Genomic DNA, 24,413 nt, shown 5'->3' on the forward strand with positions numbered 1-24,413 from the left:
TATTTCAAACCATAAACAAAAATTAATTCAAGATGGATCAAGGACCTAAATGTAAGAGCTAAAACTATAAAACTCTTAGAAAAAACAAAGGGGAAAAGTTTTATGACATTGGAGTTGGCAATGATTTCTTGAAATATAAAGCCAAAAGTGCAAGGCAACAGAAGAAAAAAAATAGATAAATTGGATTTATCAAAATTAAACAATTTTGTGCATTAAAAGACACTATCAACAGATTGAAAAGGTAACCCACAGAATGGGAGAAAATATTTGTAAATCATATATTTAATAAGGGATTAATATCCAGAATATGTAAAGAACTCTTAGAACATAATAACAATTTAAAAAAACCCAACTGAAAAATGGACAAAGGTCTTGAATAGACATTTCTCCAAAGAAGATATACGAATGTGCCAATAAGCACATGAAAAGATGCTCAACATCACTAATCATTAGGGAAATACAAATTAAAACTACAGTGAGATACTATATCATACCCATTGGGATGGCTGTTATAAAGGAAAAAAAACCCCAACAGATTAAATGGATTAAAAACTTGAATGTAAGACCTGAAACCATAAAACTCCTAGAAGAAAACACAGGCAGTATGCTCTTTGCCATTGGTCTTAGCAATATCTTTCTGAGCATGTATCCTCAGGCAAAGGAAACAAAACCAAAAATCAACAAATGGGATGACATCAAACTAAAAAGCTTCATATCTGATAAGGGGTTATTATCCAAAATATATAAAGAACTCATACAACTCAACAACCAAAAAAACAAACAACCCAATTTCAAAATGGGCAGAGGACCTGAATCGACATTTTTCCAAAGAAAACATACAGATAGCTAACAGGCACATGAAGAGATGTTCAACATCACTAATTATCAGGGAACTGCAAATGAAAACCATAATGAAATATTACCTCATGCCTGTTAGAATGGCTATTATCAAAAAGGCGAGAGATAAAAAGTGTTGGAAAAAATAAAAAATAAAATAAAAATAAAAACAAAACAAAAACAAAAACAAACAAACAAAAAAAAGTGTTGGAAAGGAGGCAGAGAAAAGGGAACCCTCATACACTGTTGATGGGAATGTAAATCGGTGCAGCCACTAATGGAAAACAGTATGAAGTTTCCTCAAAAAATTAAGAAAAGAACTACCATATGATCCAGCTATTCGACTTCTGGGTATTTATCTGAAGAATATGAAAACACTAATTAGAAAAGACCTATGCACCCCTATATTCATCATAGCATTATTTATAATAGCCAATAAATGGAAACAACCTAAGTGCCTGTCAATGGGTGAATGGACACACACACACACACACACACAATGGAATACTACTCAGCCATAAAAAGATGAAATCCTGCCATTTGCAACAACATGGATGGACCTTGAGGGTATTACGTTAAGTGACATAAGTCAAATGGGGAAAGACAAACACTGTATGATTTCACTCATGTGTGGAATCCGAAAGCCAAACAGAAAACCAAAATAAGCCAAACAGAAAACCAAAACAAACACATAGATACAGAGAACAGAGTAGTTATCAGAGGGGAAGGTGTTGGGGGGCAGTGTGAAATGGGTAGAGGGTCAACTATGGTGATGAATAGAAACTAAATTTTTAGTGGTGAGCATGCTGTCATGTACACAGAAGTAGAAATATATGTTGTACACATGAAACTTATATAATGTTATAAACCAATGTTACCTCAATTTAAAAAAAAACAGAAAATCATAAGTATCAATAAAGATGTGGAGAAATTGGAATCTCTATGCATTGTTGGGAGGACTGTAAAATGGTGCAGCCACTGTGGAAAACTGTATGATGGTTCCTCAAAAAAGTAAACACAGAATTACTATATAATCCATCAGTTCCACTGCTAGTGTATGCCCCAAAGAATTGAAACCAGGGACTTGAACAGAGATTTACACGCTAACGTTCATAGTAGCATTATTCACAACAGCCAAAAGATGGAAACAACTCAACCATCCATTGACAGATAAATGGATAAGCAAAATGTGGTATATACATACAATGGAATATTATTCTGGCCTTAAAAATGAATGAAATTCTGATACACGCTACAACATGGATGGTCCTTGAAGACATGTTAAGTGAAATAAGCCAGACAAAAGGACAAAAATTATCTGATTCCACTTATATGAAGTACCTAGAACAGGCAAAATAATAGAGATAGATGGTAGAATAGAGGTTGCCAGGGACAGGGGAGAGTTTTAGTTTGGGATGATGAAAAAGTCCTGGAGATGGACAGTGGTGATGGTTGCACAACTTACTGCCACCACACTGTATGCTTAAAAATGGTTAAAGTGTTAAGCTTTATGGTATGTATATTTTACCACAATTAAAAAAAACAATGCAATGGAAACAGTGAACAGTAAGGCGAATGCTGCAAAAACAAAAACAAAAACAAAACAACTTAAATTGGTGAATGACTGAACCAGAATGAAACATTCTCCAAGAACTCAAAGAAAAATGGTAGACATTAAAAAATTGTACTTATAATAGAGTATAAAGGAGATTTTGGGTAGATTCAAGAACCCCATGAACGGACAGAAGAAAAGTAATAATAAAAGAAATAATAGAAAAAAAATCCTAAGCCAAAGAAGTTTATTAACTTGTCAGATGGAATGGCTCAAGTCCTATACAAAGTATTCTACAAAATTAATGGATGGCCTTGGGCCAAAATATACTCTCTTGACTTTTCTTTTAAATTCCAAAGACAAAGACAAAATTTTTTTACAAGCATTCAAGAGGGGAAAACAAAGGAGAAATGTACTAAATTGGAATCTCTCCTTTTTCTATATGCGATATAGAACAGAATGCATGCAAGTTGACATTGTATCACTGTTTCTAGTAAATTTAGGGGAAAAGATAGTCAGTATATAAGAACTTTATAATTAAAGTTCAATTAAAATATTTACTTGGTGAATAACAACAATTCTCAAATAAGTTGGACTTAGAAAGCTTAATATTCACATACCCCTCAGAAAAATTTTACCTGAGAAAAGACTCAGCTAACTAAGAAATTTTAAAAATAAATTTAAAAAAAACTTCAAATACTGGAAAGGAAATATGTATATGCGTGTGTATGTGTATACACTTATGAAACATAAGGCAAATATTTCTTAATAAATTGAGCAAGGAGAAAAATAAATATTATTTAATTCTTGCCATTATAAAGAGAAGCACCCACTGGGAACTGTTACTAGAATAAGAATTAAATTATACTTTTTCAAATTATACTTTTCAAATCAACGGTGGAATATTAAAATATCAAGCAAGGGTAAAAGCTAAATGGGTGGGCAAAGATATAGTAAGAAAATACAAAAAAATTTTAAGTTTATAATATTTTTGGACAAAGGACTTAAAAAGCATTAAAGATGATAAAGTTCACTTTACATTGATTAGAAATTTATTCCATAATAAAAACACATGTGAGCTAAATAATACAGTGTAAATGATAAGGCAATGTATTGAAAATTCAAACAGTCATGATGGAAAGTTTGAAAATATTTCTCTGTCTTCACAGATCAAGTAAACAAAAATATTTAATAAATTTAATCAATATATTCTTATATAAAACTTTTTATTCATCCATGTATACATATTTTCTAACATCCATGAATGATAAGTAAAATTTATTCCTATGTTAGGCCACCAATAAAAATTAATAAATTTAAAAAGTAGAAATTATATAAACCATATTTTCTGAAAAAATGCAATGACTCTAGAAATTGAGAAAAATATAAAAAACCAAAAATCATGTGGAAATTGTGAAATATTTTGTAAATAATTTAATATCAAATCTAAAATTATAAATATAAACTATTTAGAAATTAACAATAATGAGAACAGTACATGTTGGAGCATATGAGATTCAATAAGGAAGAGATTTAGAGTATAATTTATATTCATAATAGCTTTTACTATTAAATGAGAGATAATAAAATATAATGAATTTCAATTCATAAAAAGAGATGAAATAAAAGATAAGCCAAAGGAAGGAATTAATAATAGTAAAAGAATAAAGTAATATATCATAAAACAAAACAATTATACGAAAGAAAACTGATGAATAAATCTAAGAGAGAACCCATTGAGTAATTTGAATGGGGCAATAAGAGACAAAAATACTTTACATGAATGTTGGAAAAGGGATATAACCACATATACAGAAGAGATTTTGAAAATTAAAAAGGTATGTTATAAAATTAAAATATCAACACACTGGTAATTTCTACCACTTCTCAAGGTGGTAAATACGATAATAACAATAGTCATACAGGATTTTGAGATAACTGTCAAATAACTTCTTTAATAATGGTTTAGGCTTAGTTGGCTTTCCTCTGATATATATTAAACCTTGAACAAACTTACACTTTCTGTATTACTTTAGATATTCCATAGCACATGAAAAGATTGCCAATTCATTTTTCTAAACTTGTGCAATCCTTATTGCAAGCCTGACAAAGACAGTATAAAATGAAACTCTTGAATATTCTTAATATTAAATATTAATAAGTGATATATTTAGGTTTATATTAAATCAAATCCAGAAATATAATAAAAGAGCAAACCATGGTGAATAAAATTTATTTCAGGAATTTAAGGTTAGTTTCACATCAGGAAATTTTTTGATTTGAAATTTTCACATAGACAGGGCAAAGGAAATAAAAGAAAGATATAATTATCTTTTGATGACAAAAGGGCACTTAATGAAACTAACATTTCAGATAAAAATATTTTAATAAACTTGCAGTTGAAGAATCATTCCTTAATATAGTAGATAAAAAAACTCTATGAAGTCAATATCCAGTAAGGTACATAATTGTGAAACACAAGTTCCATTAAAGTTTGAAAATTTTAGCCAACGTAATAAGATACCCAAGAAGACACACCATATACAAAAATAAACACAAAATGGTTTAAAGACGTAATTAACATAACACCATTAAACTTCTAGAAGAGAACTTAGGCAAAACATTCTCAGACACAAATCGTACCAATGTTTTCTATGATCAATCTCCCAAGGTAGATTAAATAAAACCAAAAATAAACAAATGGGACCTAATCAAACTTAAAGGCTTTTGCACACCGAAGAAAACCATCAACAAACTGAAAAGAAAACCTAAGGAATGGGAGAAAATATTTGCAAACGATGCTACTGACAAGGGGTTAATAAGCAAAATATACCAACAGCTCATACAACTCAATATCAAAAAAAACAAGCAACCCAAGATAACTGAGAAGTTATACAAGATATAAATATTAGAAAAGAGGACAGAAGTTATCATTAATTATAAATAATATAACCATCTTACTAGAAAACCACTCCAAAATTAACTGGAAAAATATTAGAATTAATATAATGTTTCATTAAAATGATGGGATAAGAAATAAATCTACAAAGCAATAATTTCCCCCAAGCCAGTATTTCTTAACTGTTCGGGGGGCATAGGCCTGTTCTATTGCAAATTACAATCTCCCTGGTTTGCAAATTTTAAAAAATAATTTTATGGAGTTCAATAAAAGCCCATGGATCCCAAATTATAGGTTAATTGCTTTATAGTGAACAATAATTTAGAAAATACAACAGAAAAAAAATTCATTCACAATGGAAGCAAAACTTTAAAATGTCTAGGAATAAACTTAGTGAACACTGTATGAGACTGAGCTGAAGAAAATATCAAAACCTCATTGGGGGATATAAAAGAGAAGTGATATATCCTTAAATAAGAAAATCAATATAGTAACAATGTAATGCCATTTTGTTAAGGTTATTCTGTACTTTTCATACAGTTCAAGTGAAAACCCCAGGAATATTTTGGAACATTAAAAAAATTACTTAAAATGCATGTGATAGGGAAAAATACCCACTAAAGACTAGGAGATTTTCACACAGGATTAGAAGTGAGGAAGGGCTTGTCTTCCAGATGTTAAAACTAATGAAAATAATGTGGTAGTAGCATAAGAACAGACAGAAATGCAGTGCATCAGAATAGAAAACCCAGCAATGGACACAAGTCTATGAAAAAGTTTAACTTTTCAAATTGGTAGTAAAGGATTATCCAGTAAATGGTGTTGGAAAAACTGCCTAAACACTTGGAGAAAAAACATGGATCTTGGCTTCATACCTTATATCGGATTAATTCTAGAAGTAATAAACTAAATGTAAGAAAAGAATTATAAAAAATACTGTAAGTAAAGGTAGTCATGAAAAGGACAATAGCAGCCCGATCACAATTATGAATACTGATGTTAAATTTCTGAATAAAATACAGAAAACAGAATTCAGTTCTATATCAAAATGATAATATATCACAACCAAGTGTAACCAGATACGCATATGGCCCAATTTTAAAATATCTTTTGTAATGCATTTCTCTGTATTAGTAGGTCAAAGGAAAAATATGACTTCAATAGATACCAAAAATGCATTTGATTAAACTGAATATCTATTCCTGTTTTCTTTTAAAGGAAGAGTTGGACTTCCTCGACATGATCTCATTTCCAAATGATGAAACATCTGAAGTATTTTGATTAAGATCAGGAAAAAGATTAACCAAGGGGTTTTTAGGGAATCATGTGCAGTAGTTAACACTAAAATAATTTATTCTATTAGTACTTAAATTAACATTAATCCTTTATTATGCTAATGAGGAAACCTAAAAAACTTGTTACAATTTTTCAATCATTTTGCAAACTGATGAAGTTAAGAAATCTTGAAAGAGCAACATAATATGGTGCAAAGCCCATGAGTTGGACTGAACAGAATCCATAATCAGAATACCAGTTCTGCCATTTTTATTCTTTGATCTTAGCAAGTTATCTAGGCTCTCTGAATCTCAGTGTCCTTATCTGTAGAACTGAAGTAACAGCAGGCTTGCTATAGGCTACCTCTTCTGTGGATTATAATAAAAAGTCTGGACAAAATGAAAAAAGCAAACACAATAAAACTCTGAAAAGTAAAAAATGCAAGTGGATTGGAGAGTTAAAACCTGGAGAAATAACCCATACAAGGATGAATTCCAATTTGTTTTTCTTCATTTCCCTCGTGGCTTTAATCTGAGGGTGGGCCTCAGTCACATGGCAGTAGCCTGGGATGTCGCCTAAAAGCTAAGAAAGCCACCGTATTTCTGGTCCTTGGGAAAAGCGGCCCCTGTGGTTCAAAGAATGTGGAGGAAATCCCATTTCTATTTGTCTCTTATGACTCCTGGCTTTGCCCCAGGGGTGGCCTCAGTACAGAACTGCATGCAGCAATGTGGTGACCAAAACTCCAAGAGAAACCCCATTTTTCTTGCTAGAAGACTTGGAGGGCAGGGGCCTCTGAGAAAATCCGTGTGTGGGGAACCCTGGAGAGGAGAGAGCTGGTGAAGGGGATCCCTCTACTTCTGTGTATGAAGCTGTAGAACTCCCAGGCTCATCTCTGAACTGCATACGTGCAGGAGACACCCAAAGCAGCTTAGCAAAGACTTTGAAAACTGAACCAAAATCAAAACCACAGAAGACAAGATAGAACCTGTGATCTGAACCTAGCCAGGGTGATTGCCTACTAAAGCAAACAAACAGACCAACATTCTCTATAGGATTTGAATACGACTCAGACTCTCAACAACATGATATTAAAAACTTGTAGAATATGATCTAAATTTGCTTGACATACAAATCACCTAGAAAATGTGACCCATTCTCAGGAGAGCAGACAATTAAGATGCCAATCCTGAACTATTGGAATTATCAGTTATAATAACTGAAGTTATTATATAATAGGAGTTATAATAACTATAATCTATGAGGTAAAGGTAACACACTTGAATTAAATGGAAGGATAGACGTTCTTGGCAGAGAAATAATAATTTTAAAAAGAACCAAGTAGATATTTTAGGACTGAAAAACACAATATCTATAATAAGAAATTCAGTAGATGAGCTAAACAGCAGAACGGAGATGACAGAGGAAAAGAGTCAGTTAACATGAAGACAGAACAATAGAAACGATCTGGTATAAAGAACAGAAAGAAAACTGCAAAAGAAAAATTGAACAGAACTTCAGGGACATGTGGAATAACAACAAAAGGTCTAACATGTGTGTCACTGGGGTCTCAGAAGGAGAAGGGAAAATGATCAGTGCAGAAAAAATTATTTGAAAAGTAATGGCCACAGATCCACACAATTTGGTGAAAGACATAAATTTCTAGATTCAAGAAGCTCAGCAAAACCAAAAGAGGATAAACTCAAAAAACAAACAGAAAAAAAAACAAACAAAAGTGTGCCAGACACATCATAATCAAACTGCTGAGAACTAAAGATAGAGAAAAAAATCTTGACAGCAGTTAATGAAAAATGACACTTTACATATGAAACAATAAATCAAATGACCACAAAGACCACATTAGAAATTGAAGTAATAATGGTTATATGGGAATAAATAAATGCTATGTAAAGTGCTTAGCATTTAAAAGACACAGATGGCAGAGGTATCATTAGTCTAATTGTAATTCCTCTACTACATCTCAACACAACGTAATTATTTTCCATTCTGTTTCTTCAACCTTCCCATGGTTTCCCCTGTGTGGATCTGATCCCGAGAACTGAATGCAAATGTACTTTTGATATACCCCAAACCTTTTGCTCTTGTTGAAATGAGAGTCTCTGCTAATTCATGTCTTGTTTTTGAACGAGAGTTTAAAAATTCTGTAAGTCTCCTCAGTTACTACATAGGTAAAATAATGCATCTTTTACTGTCTTATAGGGATATTATGAAGATCAAATGAGACACAGAAAAAATATATAAAAATTCCTGTGACCAACTAAACCACTGAAAGTCATATATTTCAGAAACAGTAGCAGGTTGGAAGTTCTGAAAGTCTAATTCTTTACACCAATCTCATGAGAAACTATTTTAGAGAGAGCTGGCTTGCCTGCGTCTTTCCACAGGCTGACAAGGTTGGGGATGGGTCAGTGAACCATGGTCATGCTTTGCCAGCTGACCCACAGATTAGGTCAAGCAGTCACCACATGAAACTCATTCAGCCTTATACACATACACATATATATATATACACACATGCTTTTCATATTCTTTTCCATTATGGTTTATCACAGTATATTGAACATAGTTCCCTGTGCTATACAGTAGGACCTTGTTGTTTATCCATTCTATATATCATAGTTTGCATCTGCTCATCTCAAATCATTCAGCCTTTAGCAAGGTATTTCTGGCTGTTGTTTGATGCAAATTCATCTCTTAATTATTAAATGCTGCTTCCAGCAAAGTAGAGATTCCAATCCCAGTCTTCTCCTTGGCATGGGATACTAGGAGTAGTGAAGTTAAGGTACAAAAAACTAGATTCAAAGTAGGATTCAGATGACTAATTTGAGCTAGCATAACCAAAATGGGTCTGAAAGACTCGATGTTCTACTAGTGTTTATAAATCTGTGACTTCCCTCCACCCCTCCAACTTCCCAGAGGCTGTGAGCAGTGGCACACAACATATCCACAGGGGATGTGTGAACTTGGTCTCTTGCCAAACTCTTAGGTGCAGAGCGAGTGGAATCAGCATGAAACAGCACTACGCAGCCTTGGGTTGTAGGAGGATGTGAAGAATGGGTGAGAGAGGAGTTTTCTCTGAAGAAAAGACATCTCTGCAAATTATGACTCAGATATTATCATATATAAAGACTGAGAGAGATTAGGAGTCTTGCATAGAGTCCATAGGCTAGAGACATTGTCTCAGAGCTTCTTGAAATCCTTGACCCTATAGGAGAGGGGTGAGGACATTGTTAACTGCTCAGAGAGAAAGGATGGAAAGGATGATTCAATATATTAAAAATAGCCAGACTTCCTCTGTCTGACTCTCAAAGAGAACCACGGTAGAAGGACGTTGAGACTCGATCAAGAGTGAAAAGATTTAGATACAGCTGTCGTTATTGCCTGTTTCATAGAGATCCTTATGAGGATAATTATGAGAAAATTACGACAATAAATATTACAGAAATTATGACACACAGTTGGATGGGCCATAAACCTTCTTCTTGTACAAATTTTTCTTGCTCGTGATTTTAGGATCATTATGAAGCAGCTTGGAAAAGATTGTGTACCAATATTTTGATAACCTGTATTATAAGTTCTGTGATGTCTTTTTTCTTGCATCTCTTTTCTACCTTAATGCAGGTCACTTCTAAGGAATCTATGTAGCTTGCATTTGAATGACTTGAATATACTTTAGTTCCACTCTGATTTGACACAAAGAAGCACTAATAGGTCTCAGGTATTGCCTGTTTTATGAGCCTGAAGTCCACTGTAAGAAGAAACCCAATATCAAGAAGTTGAAACAAATTAACTTGTGTGGAAGGAATGTAAAGAAAACGTTGGGTGGCTTGGCCAGAGCACTGTTAGAACAGCGTGTTGAATTGTAAAAAAAATTTTTGATGTTCTGTTTCAACTTTCAGTAGCAAATAAATGTGTGTATAGAGGATCTTAAAAAAAAAATCCTTGGCCAATACTGAAGGGAAATCACACGGGCTTCTTGGGCTTCAAGAGTCTCTGTTTAACAGCAGGTGGAGTGGAATGTGCAGCCTCCATCTAGAGTAGACGCTGCTTGTATCCTTAGGAACATGACAAGGCATCAGATTCTCCTTCTGTTAATAAGGAATAAGAAACCCTTGTTTTTAAATGGGGTTTCAGTGCATCTCAAATGGCATGCATGCATATAATAGATACTGCTGAAGGAGTAACAGGATTTGAAAACTTCCATACGGTACAGAGTGCTTTTTTTTTGTTACAGATGGGGAACAAAGACATGGAAAAAATGGGGACTAGCTCAGATGTGCTGCGTGAGTGCCAATTCCAGAAAACCTTACTCCATCCCGTTAGCCCTATTCTCATTTCTAGAAGAATCGCACAGAATAAAGTCTTCCTGCCCTCCCTGTACTTGCCGTTCCTCCCTTCCTTTCCCCAACGTGTCCAAGTAAGTCGGCCCCTAGTCCCACGTGTGCCCCGCCCTGGGGCCTCTCTCTTGTGGACCATACCACTTTTTAAAAAGTGGACAAAGCATCATTAACGCAGGAAAAGTGTCATCTCCAATATACCATCCTAGCCGTGAATAAATGACGTGTCTCTGTTACTGCTAATTTTCATCTGCAAGTGGTAAAACCCCAACTAATGTTTTTGTTAAGCTAGGTCTAAATAATCCTTTTCTGTCAACCACATTTTCCCATACCTGATTCCAATTTCTTTTAATTTTGTAGTGCCATAAACCCTCCCTTTCTATTCGCTGCCTTAGTCATTATGGATGATAATATTTCAAGTTCTTCCTTCTCTCATAGCACACTTATTATATCTTTGAACACTTCATCCACAAAATAAATCTAATTTAAATAAAAGAAAATATATTCCCTCAAGAATTTGGTTTGCTAACACCTTGCTCCAAGTTAGCAGACTGAGTCACCAGTCAAAGGTAAGATTTACCTTAACGTGATTTAGTCATTTATAAAATTTCACTGACATAAGGAAATTCTATCAAAGTCATCGCAGCGTAAATTAACAGATGGGTCAATGCGCAAAGTTCAAGGCATAAGTCAAAGGAGAGAACAGTTCAATTAAAATCACTGCCAGGTCAAAGCTGGCAGTGGGGCACAGATACCGGAACTACTCAAGAAAAGATGGGTTTTGTAATGACAGGGGTGGGGAGCGTCCTTACCTGTCTTCTGTTAGCTTCATTAGGGTTGTTCCTTGAGTAGAGAAGACAATAAAGGACATTCTTAGCTGTGGACTGGAAAGGAAAAGCAATTCTATTAGGGCAGAAAGAGAGACTGTGGAATGCCATTCCCTTCTAGGCTTCCCCCCCTTCTTCTCTTTATATTACGGCTGCCAGAGCTGCCAACCTTCAACCCAAAGGGCACCTTCACAGCTGGTGTTGCAAGTAGTCAGCCAGCAGCTGATTTGAAGCTGTGGACCAAAGAGAAGACCCACTTTGTCCTCCTGGAGGCTGCTTCTGATTTGACCACCACTCAGTGAGTGTGGGTCGCAAGTAAGAAAGCTAAGATTCATCACTTTCCTCTGCTCTGTCTGAAGTGTGCCCCTAGAAGACTGGTTTGCATGCTGTCTATACAAATCAGGATCCCAACGGACAACATTTGATAGTGCCTCCACTGTAGTCTGGTGTATCCTCTACTGACCAGGGTGTCTCAGGCAATGGCAGCTTGATGCCATTAAGATTATACAGTTCATTTTACTCTGAAAGTAGGATCACCATCAACTTCTAATTTCTATTTGGCTTCCCAAGGAGATTACCCTATAAGGAAAGCATGTGCTGATGGGTCACAAGACTATCTATTCTACTTGGTAGTTAAACTTCTCATGATTAATGAATACATCAGCATGGTTTTTATATGGCAGTACTTGGGAGCTTTTCCAATGTGAAATCCACACTCTGAGAGATAGATCACCTCTCAGCTGAGGACAAACATGTTTTTCGGTCTGCAAGATAGACTGTCAGACTACAGTGGATTCACCACTGGAATGCCATCCTCTGGGGCTCTCTCTAAGTAGCCAGATGGTTCACCCTTCATAGCATCAACCTAGTTCTTCATGATGCAGTAAACTCCCATACCTGACCTGGTCCCAAATCTTATATTTCCCACTTCCTAAAATGTTTCCCCAAACCTTCCCCCTTTTCCTGACAACAGTCATTGTTTCCTAGCTGGTGACCTTGCCTATCATCATTCCTTGCTCCAATTCATTCCTCACACTGCTTCCAGGATTATTTTCCTAAAATATAAATCAGATCTTGTCATTCATCTGCTATCAAACCTCCAATGGCTCCTAATGCATCCAAGATAAAGTCTACATCCATTACCGTATGTCTGATGCACCTTCGGAAAACCTTTAGCATGATGTGTAATACTTGGTAGGAGCCCAAGCAACACCTGGTGAATTGAAATTGGCCTTTTGAAAAAGACCTGGGTTCCCTGTCCATGGCAACATGCTGCCTTTTACTACCTCACTAGGGCTGGGCCAGGAGGATACCACATCAGAAATGATAATAAAAATCATAATTATCATGATAATGTAATAATGGCCAACCCTTTCAAGTACTTGTTATGTGCCAAGCACTACTGTAAGTGATTTGCATGTATTATTTCATTAAACTTGTAACAACTTTATGAGATCATTACTATTATTATTCCTACTTTCCACGAAAGGAAATTGAGACCCTGAAAGATAAAATAATTTTCCCAAAGTCACACAGTGGGAGAGTGGTAGACCTAGGGCTTAAAACCAAGCATTCTGATTCTAGAACTTGGGCTCTTAACCACTATGTTATACTGCCTCCCTTATATAGAGTTAAGCTCTGGAAAGAATGAATTTGAAATGCAGGAAATGTAGGTCTCCAAGGGGTAATTGGTATATGAATCTGGGCTGCAGACATAATTTGGGAGTTCTCAGCATACTGATGTGAGTAAAATTGTTCAGAGTATCAGCAGGGAGAAGGGAAGGGAGCCAAACCAGAACCAAAACCAACATTTAAAGGCCTGGCTCCGGGCAGGGGATGAAAGGAGAGCCAGAAGCCAGCGGAGGAGAGAATTTTAAGGAGAGATAAATCTGAATCCAATGAAACTCCTCTATCCAGCAGAACAAGCACTGCATGGCTCTCAATGGATTTGTCCTCTAGGGCATCACTTAGGGAATTTTGGGAGAGCAAGCAGGTCGAGGGTGCGGATGAAGGCCAGGTGGGAGTGGGTTAAGGAATGAATGAGAAGTAAGGATATGGAGATGGTGAGTCTTTAAAGATATTTGAGTGAGAAACTGGTAAAGAATTAAGGTAGCATCTATAGGAAGACATGATCAGGAAATTCATTGTTTTTTTTTCAGATGAGGTTATGTCTATTGATAGCGGAAATGGAGCCAGAGGAAAGGTAGAGAAAAATACAAGAGAGAAACAAAGACCTGGGGGATATTGGAGACAGTGGGATAAAATGGACTAAAATGGAAGGACAGGCTTTAAATAGGAGGGATACTTGAATCTCAGAGACGATGGGAAGGGCATGCGTCCATCTTTTAAGAGGAGGATTGGAATAGGAGGTAATCCCTTGCTTGCTGTTCTCTGGGCTCTTGGTGAAATAGGAGGTGAAGTTCTTTGCTGAGAGTGATGGATGTGAGGTTCAGGTTGGGGGCTTCAAGAAAAAGGTGAAAAGTTATATTACTGATTGAGCAGGTATCGTGTGTCAGGCACTACTATCGGCCCTGGGGCTGAAGCAGGCAACAAAAGACAGACCCTCCTCTTGGAGTTTGCGTGGCAGTAGTGTCTTGCTGCCACACTTTGAGGAGGGTCCAGAGCCAAAGAGGGCCAGAGGAGACAATTAAAGGAAAGTGCCTCGTGGTCTAGATGAAGCCATGTCAACTGCTCTGGTCCTTAGTTTCTTTGTCAATAAAACGAGGAGGACTGACATAGTTCCCCCAACTCCTACCTCTACCGTCTTTGAATCTAAAATAGCAAAGTGTCTGGAGTTTCTGAAGGAACTGGGGAAGAGAAGTGTCACATGCTCACTCTTAGCCAGGTGCTGGGCTAGTTGCTTTGCACATGTTTTCTCATAAAATTTTCACATGCAAACTAGGGTTCAACCAAGGTAAGTAAATTGCTATGGTTGCCCAATGGAACTTGGATGAAAATCCACATCTGCTTAACTTCAAAGCCTTTTCCAGGAGACTCCTCTGCTTTAGAGGGAACAGAAAACCATTAGAGGAAAGACAGACAGAGCAGACACTCTCCAGTGTCTGGAGGCAGATTTGTTTTATATCACTCCAGATGGATGAGAGTGTAGGAAAGGACATTATGGGTCAATGACAAAAAAGACTCCTATGGAAACTGGAATTATCCAACTATTGGGTTGTTTGACTCAAAAAGCAGCAGTTTCTCACCAGAGCTATTCAAGTTGGGGGTTAGTGAATGCCTCGGAGGATAGCTTGGGAAGTTGTTCCTTTCAGTTCTAAGCTTGTACAATTCTCTTCACTTTGCTTTTAATACCATCCACGTATTTGCTTCTCTTCTTTTCCTCTACTTTTCCCGCCTGTCTCCTCCCAGCCTCTGTTTTCTCCCTTCATCTGGGTGTAGATGCTTCCTGCTGTAGTTTCCAATTTGTGGCATAACGGAGAGGACACCTCTTAACCCCCTCCCTCCAATCAAGTGGTGGGTACATGTTGAGACCAGTGAGTGAATTTGCAGGGAACACATCTGTCATGACCCTGGTCTCAGAGGACAACTTGTCTTCTGAGATTAAAAAAAAAACGTATTCAAAGAGGAAGTATATGGTTACTCACATCAGCTGGAAGACTCTACAGAGACCATCAAGCAGGGTTGGAGCTGCTTTCAAATGATCAGAACAATTTCACCAAAGACCTTGACAACTGGCTTCGAGCAGATCTGTTAATGCTATCACCGTTGTGTTGTCCTTTGGAGGCTGCACACCAGGAGGGTGAAATGACCTCCTTTCTTTTACTAGTGGGTGTCTATACTTATTGGAAAGTAGGACCTCCAAGGCCCCTGCAATGTGTATAGTGACAATGTTCAAAACTGCATTGTCCTTCCTTGGAAAGTGGTGTCAAGAATGCTCAGAAGATTCTACCTGATAAGGCATATAGCCAGGCTGGCCAACCATGGCGGTTTGCCCAGGACTGAGGAGAGTTCCCAAGATGTGAAACTTTCAGTGCTAAAACCAGGAAAGTCCTGGGCAAACTGGGATGAGTTGGTTACCTTACACCCTGCAGCCTCTACACATGGGTCCAGCCAGAATGAGCCAATTGCCCCAGCATGATGCACCGTGAAAGAAAATGTTAACGATCCTTCTAGAAGGATATTATTTGACAAGAGAGGGAGAAAGTTAACATGTTGGTCTTATAACCTAATCAGGGTCCTCTTGAAAACACGAAGCCAAAAGTTATTCTAATATGTGGCAAAGATGAAAACAAAGTCAAGTCTCCGTTATAAGATCTGAGAGTCTACCTTCGTCAAAAAGCATCCCCAAAGTGGTCAGTCATTAGTAGAATAGCAAACATGCTGGTTGTACTCATGACAGAGAACTACTCATTATGTTTCTCACCTGATGAATTTATGAGCCAACTGTTCCACGAAGTAATAGATTTCATTCCAGTGGTGCAGCACACTTCCTGATCTAGGAAAATAAAACAGATGTGACTTAATCAGGTGTTCATTTGTCTTTACCTTGTGTCATACAGTCTATCACTTTACTTTTGACCTATCCTCTAACTGGACTTATTATCTGAAATTTCCATAACTTTGGAAATTATTTAAAAGGATGCTTTATGTTAGAATTCTGAGAAATTTTGGTAAAGAACTTCCTTCACTCCTTCCCACCCCATTCCACACACTCATACGCTAAAAACAAAACAAAACAAAACAAAAAACCCTGGGCCCAACCAGATTCACCGTTTAGTTTCAAATCTTTAAGAAATGGTTATTTTTGTGCTCTTTAAATGATTGCTTTGATTACAGAAGAAAAATTATTCCAATTCATTTAAATGAAATTAGCACAAACTAGATGCCCAAATAGACAAAGATAAACAAATGCCCCTCCTCAAAAAAGAAGAGTCCAAATTCATTGGTAAATATAGATTCAAAAATCTGTAAATAAAATATTAGCAAAATGAATCCAGCAGGAATCCAAAAGAATACTAATTAATTAATTGGTATTTATTTCAGGAATGTATTGATAGTTCAACATTTAAGGATATCTAATGTAACTAGTCATACTAATAAATAAAAGAAGAAAAATGATACAGCCTTTTTTTAATAAAAAGGGGGAAACTTTACTGGAAAAAGAGGGAAACTTTCTCTAAGACAGATGGGATCATAGCATTTTAGATTTGGAAGGGGGCTTCTTTATTTCCCAAGGTTGACTTCTGTTTCACTGATACGACTTACTACTGCTTCAGTTCAGCTTCTAAGTACTTTTCCTAGTGCTCATACTTCAATCTGTTGCATTGACTTCATAGTAGGTTTTTCTATTCTAACCCACTCTTCTGTAGCTTTGATGTTCTTTCCTTTTACTTAAGGATCTGTTTCAGCTGAGCCTTGCATTTCTGCCTGTCATTCTAATAATTCTTGAGGTTAGAGTTTGCTCCTTTGACTCTGACATTTTGTACTGCAAACATTTTCCACTGTTTTCAGATTACTTTTATTTTTATGCACTCATTTATCTTAATTTTAACTTCTAGAGAGTTATTATTATTTTGTCTTTGTTTCAGACTATTTTATAGATATTTAAGATGAATTTGGGCAAAGTAGATTTTAGACCTTCCTTTTCATGATGCAATATCTTTAGGAATTCTCATTCTGGTTGAGTGTATTCCATCTCTATGAGGAAAATTTATTTTCTTCTGCCCCATATCCAGAAATGATATGTCTGTCTGACCTGAGCAGAAGTGATACAATATGTTATGGTCATGTGCTGAAAGATTCCATATCATAAGGATATCTCATGTTCCTCAAGTTAATCTATAAGTTCAATTCTAGGAAAAATTCTGAAAGGAAGTTTTGTTAAACTCAAAAACGGACTCCAAAAATGAAATGAAGACTACAGTTCTAAAAGTCATCAAGGCAATAATGAAAAAGAACAAAGTTGGAAAGTTTGCCCTATCACATATAGTGGCCCTATGTGTATGATACAGAACAGCAGAAGGAATGGAGTGAAATGGAGAGCCCACACCTTGATGTATGTGAGGTCTCTCTATACAGTGAAAGTGGTGCTTCAAACTGGGGAGGGAGAATGAACCCTTCCATAAGTGGTGCTGTGACAAGGGATTTGTAGTTGGAAACAACCAATCAGATCACTATCTCATACCAAATGTCACCCTGGATGTATTAAAACCTAATGGGAAAAACACAACTTTCAATCCATTGAGTGAATTATAGAAGGAGATTTTTATGTCATCCTGTTAGTGAAGGGTTTCTTCAACCAGATACAAAAAGTAGGAATTGCTTTTTAAGAAAAGAATAATTTTGACTATCTGAAGGGTCTAAAATTCTGGGTGACAAAAGATACCATAAACAAAGACAAGAAGAGAGTGAGAGAGACTTCCCTGGTGGCCCAGTGGTTAAGAATCCGCCTTCCAGTACAGGGGACGCGGGTTCGATCCCTCATGGGGGAACTAACATCCCACATGCCGCGGGGCAACTGAGCCTCTCTAGTGCACTGCCACTAGGGAGAAGCCCGCGCAGCCACAATGAAAGATCCTGCATGCCGCAACTAAGACTCGACACAGCCAAATAAAACAAAAATTAAAAAAAAAAAAAAAGAAAAGGAGTGAGAGAAGATGTCTGCAACAAATAAAAAAGGCAAAAGATTACTGTCCAGGATATGTAAATAGGTGGTACAAGTAAATATTAATAAGGCAAACTATAGAAAAATAGACAAAGGTTCAGAACAGGCAATCCCCTGAAGGATGGTAAGTCAGCATTTGAAAAAACATTCAGCTCTTCTGATAAATATAGAAATGCTTTTTTAAACAATTGTTTGGGGAAGAGCAAGCAGTTTCAGGGGGCAGCAGCATAAAGCCCACAGGATAGAGGGCTGAGGAGTTGGGGAGTTGGGGAAACGGATCAGGGAGAGAAGGGGGCAGGGGCTCTTTTATAAAAAATAAACCTTTTCCAATAAACTTTTCTATTCCAGTTTCTCAGCCTTTATACATTTCATCTGCTTGGGACACACAATGTCCACACTGGCAAACTCCTACTCATTCTGTAAGACTCAACTTGGTCTCTGCCTGTTGCCTTTGACCAACACAGATGGGGTTCGTTGCTCCTGCCCCAGGCTCTCAGGGCACCGTGTACATCTCTCAGTCACCATCCTCTGATACTGGGTTGCAATCACTTTTTTTTCCAGCTCCCCTTGTGAGGGTCTTAAGGATATTTGCCTCTCCAGGATCTACCTGTTTGTTGGATGGAAGGAAAGAAGAGCGTGGGGAGACGTCTCTATTGCTCATGGATGTCTCCTGATCTTTTGCCAGCTGGACAGCACCTCTTCCGGTCTCGTCTGGATGAACAGCCTGGGCCTGAGGCTCAGACGGCTCCAGCCAATTCCTGTGATCCTATGTGAACCCGAGGAACCTTCCCAGAAGAGTCAAGGATTCTAGAGCACACCTCCTTGGTGAACGGGCCTACCTAATCATCAACAGTAGATGTCTGGGCTTAATGCGAGCTGGGGGGTCTCCCCCAAAGCTCACCAGGACAGCATATCCCAGCCCTGCGCTTTTAAAGCTTTGGGAAGCCTTTTATTAGAATCCCAGCCATCCTCCTGGACAAGCTTCCGTTGTATATTTCAAATCTCAAAGACTGGTCCTGGCTCCTCTTCTTCAGCTATGGGGTAGATGCTCTGGCTGGCGATCCTAGTGAGGGTCTGGCAGATCTGGCCCAATGCTGTATAGGTGCTTCAGACGAGGCACTGTGTGACTGCTACTCCAGGTATAATTCTACAACTCCTTTCCACTGGAAGCAAGAGACTTCCTTGAACACGGATTGTCTGTGCCCACTTCTGAAATACAATTCTGTGTTTTGGCCCATATCACCGAAACAAGTACCATCTGAAATTTTGGGTCCTGAGGGGTAGGGTAAGACACCTATGATTAGGGAGGAATCCCCACAGCTCCTCTATTCCATGGTTGATTTTCTCATTGGTAGAGAAGTCCTGTAGTGTGGGAATTAAACTGGGAGGGGAGGCAAAGTATAGGTGAAACAGGGACTTGAACTAGAATTGGGGGTCTGTTTTTGGCTGTCTGCTAAAGGAGCAGGGGTTTCGAGTAAATCCTTTTTGAGTTTATTTCTTTGTTTTCAAGGATTGGCCGCAAATCATTTGCGTTCCTTTACTTATTAAAAAGGGTCACCCAATGTTAATTTACATTTTCTTTTGGCTTAAAACATTTCATTTTCACTATTCTTCTGTCTGACTGACATGTAAAATTCAGACAATATTAGTATTCATCTGATTTCTTGATGCTAGATATAGGGAAAGATCCAAGAAATATCCTGGAGTGTTAAGAAAAGTCTAAAGCTATCTGGAACACTTTCTTGCCGATTGACAGGTGCTCTCTTTTCTCAGGAAGAAAATAAAATGAGGCCCTTAAGATAAAATGAGAGCGAAGGAGATACTGACAGGTTTGCTTCTCCCATCCCAGCTCTACTGATAATTGTCCTGTTACTGTTGAGGTTTGTTGTTTCATATTTACACATGACCATTCTTTACACAATTATATAAGCCTGGACCAAAATATACCCTCTTTGTGACATGCTTGAGATGGACTTAGCTTATTCCCTCAAGCACTGAGGGTAAACATAACCTTCTAAGATTCTGGGAACAAAACTGGTTTCGTCTTCTCTTGGGTTACCATGGGACCCCAAGGGGCCTCAGCTATGAAAGTGGCAGAGGAATATGGGGTTATGTAGACCTGCACCTTGGAATCCTTTAGTCCTCATGACTGAGCCTCTTAACCTACACATGCACGTTCTGTCCTACCCCCAAATCAGATCACCTCTTAGAGAAGAAGAGTCCCATGGCAGCTGTTTCTGGTTTTAGCATGGAGGTGAGCATGTTGGATGTCCCCAGGAGCAAAGGTTTTGCCTGACTTGGGCCATGGTCCTCTCCCCTGCCTCACCACCACCCATTGACCACAGATGGACTCCTATTAACTACTTCATCCATGGGGGATCTGGAAACTACCCACTAAGACTTGAACCAGACTCCTGCCCTTCTCTCATGGGGATAGATATGCTGGGTCTTTAATTTTGTTTGGACTTTCTGTTAAAACGTGCGTGTCTTACCCACACTTTGCCTTGTAAACTGATTTTCTGGTTTGGAATCAGATCTAGTAGCTACTCCCAGAATAATCAACCCAGGATGGTGTGTCCATGTTCAGACCTTGGCTTCTTTTCAACCCTGAGGACCTAAGTGAACTCCTGGTCATAGCCAGGAGAAGTAGGGTGTTGGGTGGGGAAGGGGCAGCTTCTCTCCACCTTATAATGTGTAAAATATCTCATGTATCATGCCAACCTGTTTAAGAATTACTGATCTTAAAATCCCAGCTATGGAGCCCCAATGTTCTCCTTAGTAATGGCTCACCCAGCCATTGTTACCAAAGCCCCAGGGTGGAAATAAAAACTCCTTCCTAGTCCAAATATAAGTATTACTGGGAAAGATTCCATTGAACTCTGCTGTGGGTTGTTTTGTCTTGTTTTGTTTTTAAAATTGCTTTTAACACACAATTGCTGACTAACTATAGTCAAAGAGTTGAAATATCCATGTTTTAGAAGTCAGTGGATGTGAAATGTCCCAGATATTTGACTCAATTAAATCCTAACTCAAATGCAGTTCTAGCCCCTGAAGATTTCCATGGGCCAACTGGGTATCAAGATGGCGTGCAGGATTCAGGCTTTTCTTGGTATTTCATGCCTTGGTTCCACAAGTATAAATCTCAGACAAATTTGGTATTCAAGTAGCCTCCCAGGAATTCTGCTTCATTACAGCCCTACAGAGTTCTATGCTTAAAGATTCACTCAATACACCCGGGTCCACCCAAAATCGGAGTCAACCCCTCTTCACACCACCTCCCGACTCGGCTTTGAGAAGGGCTCCCCAGACCATCAGGAGGCAAAGCCACCAGTCCCATGAGAAGGTGACAGCTGGAGCAGCTCCAGAGTTCCTCAGCTAGTTTTGTTTTTCTACGCCCTCTCCAGCATCTGGAACATGATAAGAAGTCAATACCTTTTGTGACAGTGCATTCACCGTGTCCCCAGGGAGGGGTTTTGCGTGGAACCTCGCGCGGCCCTCGGATTATTGCTCAGTTATTTCCAAGGGTTTGATATGCAAAGAGTAAGAGCAAAGTAAGAACCCTGAGTCTCATTTTGATTCGTTTCTGAAACACATTCTTTTGTGTTTATGTGAGTTTCCAAACCTCCCTGTGGTTAAGTTCCTTAGAAAACACATGCTCTTTCCACTAACCACAGATACAACCAGTCAGAAAGAATCAAGTGGGCCAAATTGAGTTAGAATTGTCCCTCCTCACCCTTTGCACATGGGTTAGGGGAAAACGAAAGGGGACAAAAGAGCTTGCAGTTGGAGCCATCACCCAGGAGTCTTTTAATTCTGGAAGAGCAGAGTCGCGGTAAGCATGCAAATGATAAAACTGTCAGGTCCTGCTTTTCCTTAGCCCCACCCGGCTGAAGTCATTCATGTCCTTAGTGACCCACCCAGGTCCCCAGCTAATCCTGGGAAGGTATGGCAGCCTCAGGCGCAACTAAGCAGGACCAGCAATTAGTTCTGGCCCCATGTTCATCTGTATCCCCCCTCCTCACCTCCATCCCACTCCCCCTCTTCTTCCTTGGCCCTTCTCTCCTTCCTCCTAGCCTCCCCTGCACCCTAACTGGCTGGAGCCCGAAAGCCAGCCCAGACCTTCAGCCCTTGTCCTATGATTGACTGGGGTCATGGCCAAGCCTCCCTCCTGCTCAAAAAGCTTGACCTCGACGCTTGCCTCCACTCCAGTTTCGTCAGATACCAGTGCAGACCCAAAGCAAGCCACTGAGCACTGTACTTTGAGTAGATGGGCTACCCACCCTGCTCCTGTCTGCATCTGGAGACCCCAGCCCCGCCGTACTGATGCGTGAGGAATTTCCCCTTTAGTCCATCTCACTGATGGCTACGACAACAATGACTTTCAAGCTGTGGAATGCAACCTATTAGTGATTTGGGAAATCAGTTTGGTGGGATGTTGCCAACAGTTAATAAAAATGAAATAGAATAGAAACATCAGACATATAGCATACCATAGCAGAAAGTCATGCTACGTGAAACATTTAGTCAACTATGTGTAAGTAGTGCACATACACTGTGTTAAGATGTAAACTGTATTTTTCTTGTCAAGGATCAAAAAGATATTAGAGCAAAACATGTACTCCTTTCACCTCCACCAGTTTGCCTTTTCTAACGCGCGCCCGCGCACTCACGCACCAGGAAAAGCCTAAAGACATTTTCTCACATCAAGTATTGGTTCTTTTGGTGCAAAGTCAACACAAAACTGTTGTTGTTGCTGTTGTTACGAGAACAGAAAACTGGTTAGCTGTCCAAAAGGTATTTCCCATAATTGAAACGCACACCAAGATGTGATAAAGGAGGGCCACCAGTCAAAGCCACCAATGCGATCGGTGGATGACCACCAGGTGACCATGACAAGACAAGGGATGGTACTGTGGCTGCCAGAAGACTCAGAGGCCCCCTTCACGTGCAGGCCGCAAGGACACAATAAGCCCCCTCAAACACGGAGCCATAGGAGTGAGAGAAGTGGGGGCAGGGCAAGACTGAAAAGATTGAAATTTACTGAGTGTTTAAATTCGTGCACTGGGCTAGGATTTCCCATTTGGAAGAAAGGTGCCTCCTCTCCTCACTACACCTGCACCCAGCAGGAGGGTCTTTTGAAGATAAGCAAAGCAGCTTCGAGTTATTTCCTCTACCCTCGAGTATAGTGAGCATAAGTTTTTTTCTACCCTGAGAACGGTGGCCACTTTAACTCACTCCCCATTGTCATGATGATTAAACTCCCGGGAGCAAAGTACGAAGTGCTGGTTTTCTTACCCACACTCAGGATTAGCTCTTTCTCAAATATCTGTAAGTTTTATAAATGAAGAAGAGTTTTCATTATAGCTTTTATTTGAATGTATTTAATAATAGGCCACAGATTTTTTGCATATTTACAATTTATTTGTCTTTCTTTGTTTTAAAACACGGTGGATCAGTTAGGACCGGCCACATAATGCGTAGGATCCGGTGCAAAACGAAAACACAGGGCCTCTTGTTCAAAAATTATTAAGAATTTCAAGATGGCGACAGCAGAGCATTAAACTAAGGGCAGGACCTTTCTAAGTGCGGGCCCCTGGGCGACCACGCAGGTCCCATGCCCATGAAGCTGACCCTGGCATCGTATCCTTTGCCCATTTTCTATTGGGGTGCAAATGTTTTCTTAGATCAGGAGTCAGCATACTTTTTCTGTACACGGCCAGATGGTAAATATTTTAGGCTCTGTGGGCCATATGGTCTCTGTGGCCACTACTCAACTCTGCTGTTGTAGCACGGAAGCAGCCATTGACGGAACATGAACTAAATGACAACACAATTTAATTTAGAAAACCAGGCTGCAGGCCATAGTTTGCTAACCTCTGTCCTAGACAGTCACTTTCTTTCAGTCTTCCTCATGACAAGATAATATAAAAATCTATATTTTTTTTCCTGGTAGCTGAAGCTTTAGTGTACTTTCACTATTCATTTCCTGTTATTTATTGCTGAGAATGTGGACTGGAAAAGTTATGCCTTGGGATATATATGG

The 24,413-nt window shown here is 38.5% G+C and overlaps 1 protein-coding gene across 1 annotated transcript in view; it reads right to left on the reverse strand.

Annotated features, from left to right (window-relative positions):
- The window catches only part of ANTXR1 (ANTXR cell adhesion molecule 1), a 246,169-nt gene that overhangs the window by 203,553 nt on the left and 18,203 nt on the right, over window positions 1-24,413 (reverse strand). Inside the window, exons 2-3 of the mRNA XM_079940437.1 lie at window positions 16,130-16,201; window positions 11,731-11,802 (exon numbers count right to left, since the gene is read on the reverse strand). Of these exons, the coding sequence (XP_079796563.1) occupies window positions 11,731-11,802; window positions 16,130-16,201 (144 nt within the window). The remainder of the gene's footprint in view (window positions 1-11,730; window positions 11,803-16,129; window positions 16,202-24,413) is intronic.

This window comes from Stenella coeruleoalba, assembly GCF_951394435.1.
Source record: "Stenella coeruleoalba genome assembly, chromosome: 13".
Lineage (NCBI taxonomy): Eukaryota > Metazoa > Chordata > Mammalia > Artiodactyla > Delphinidae > Stenella > Stenella coeruleoalba.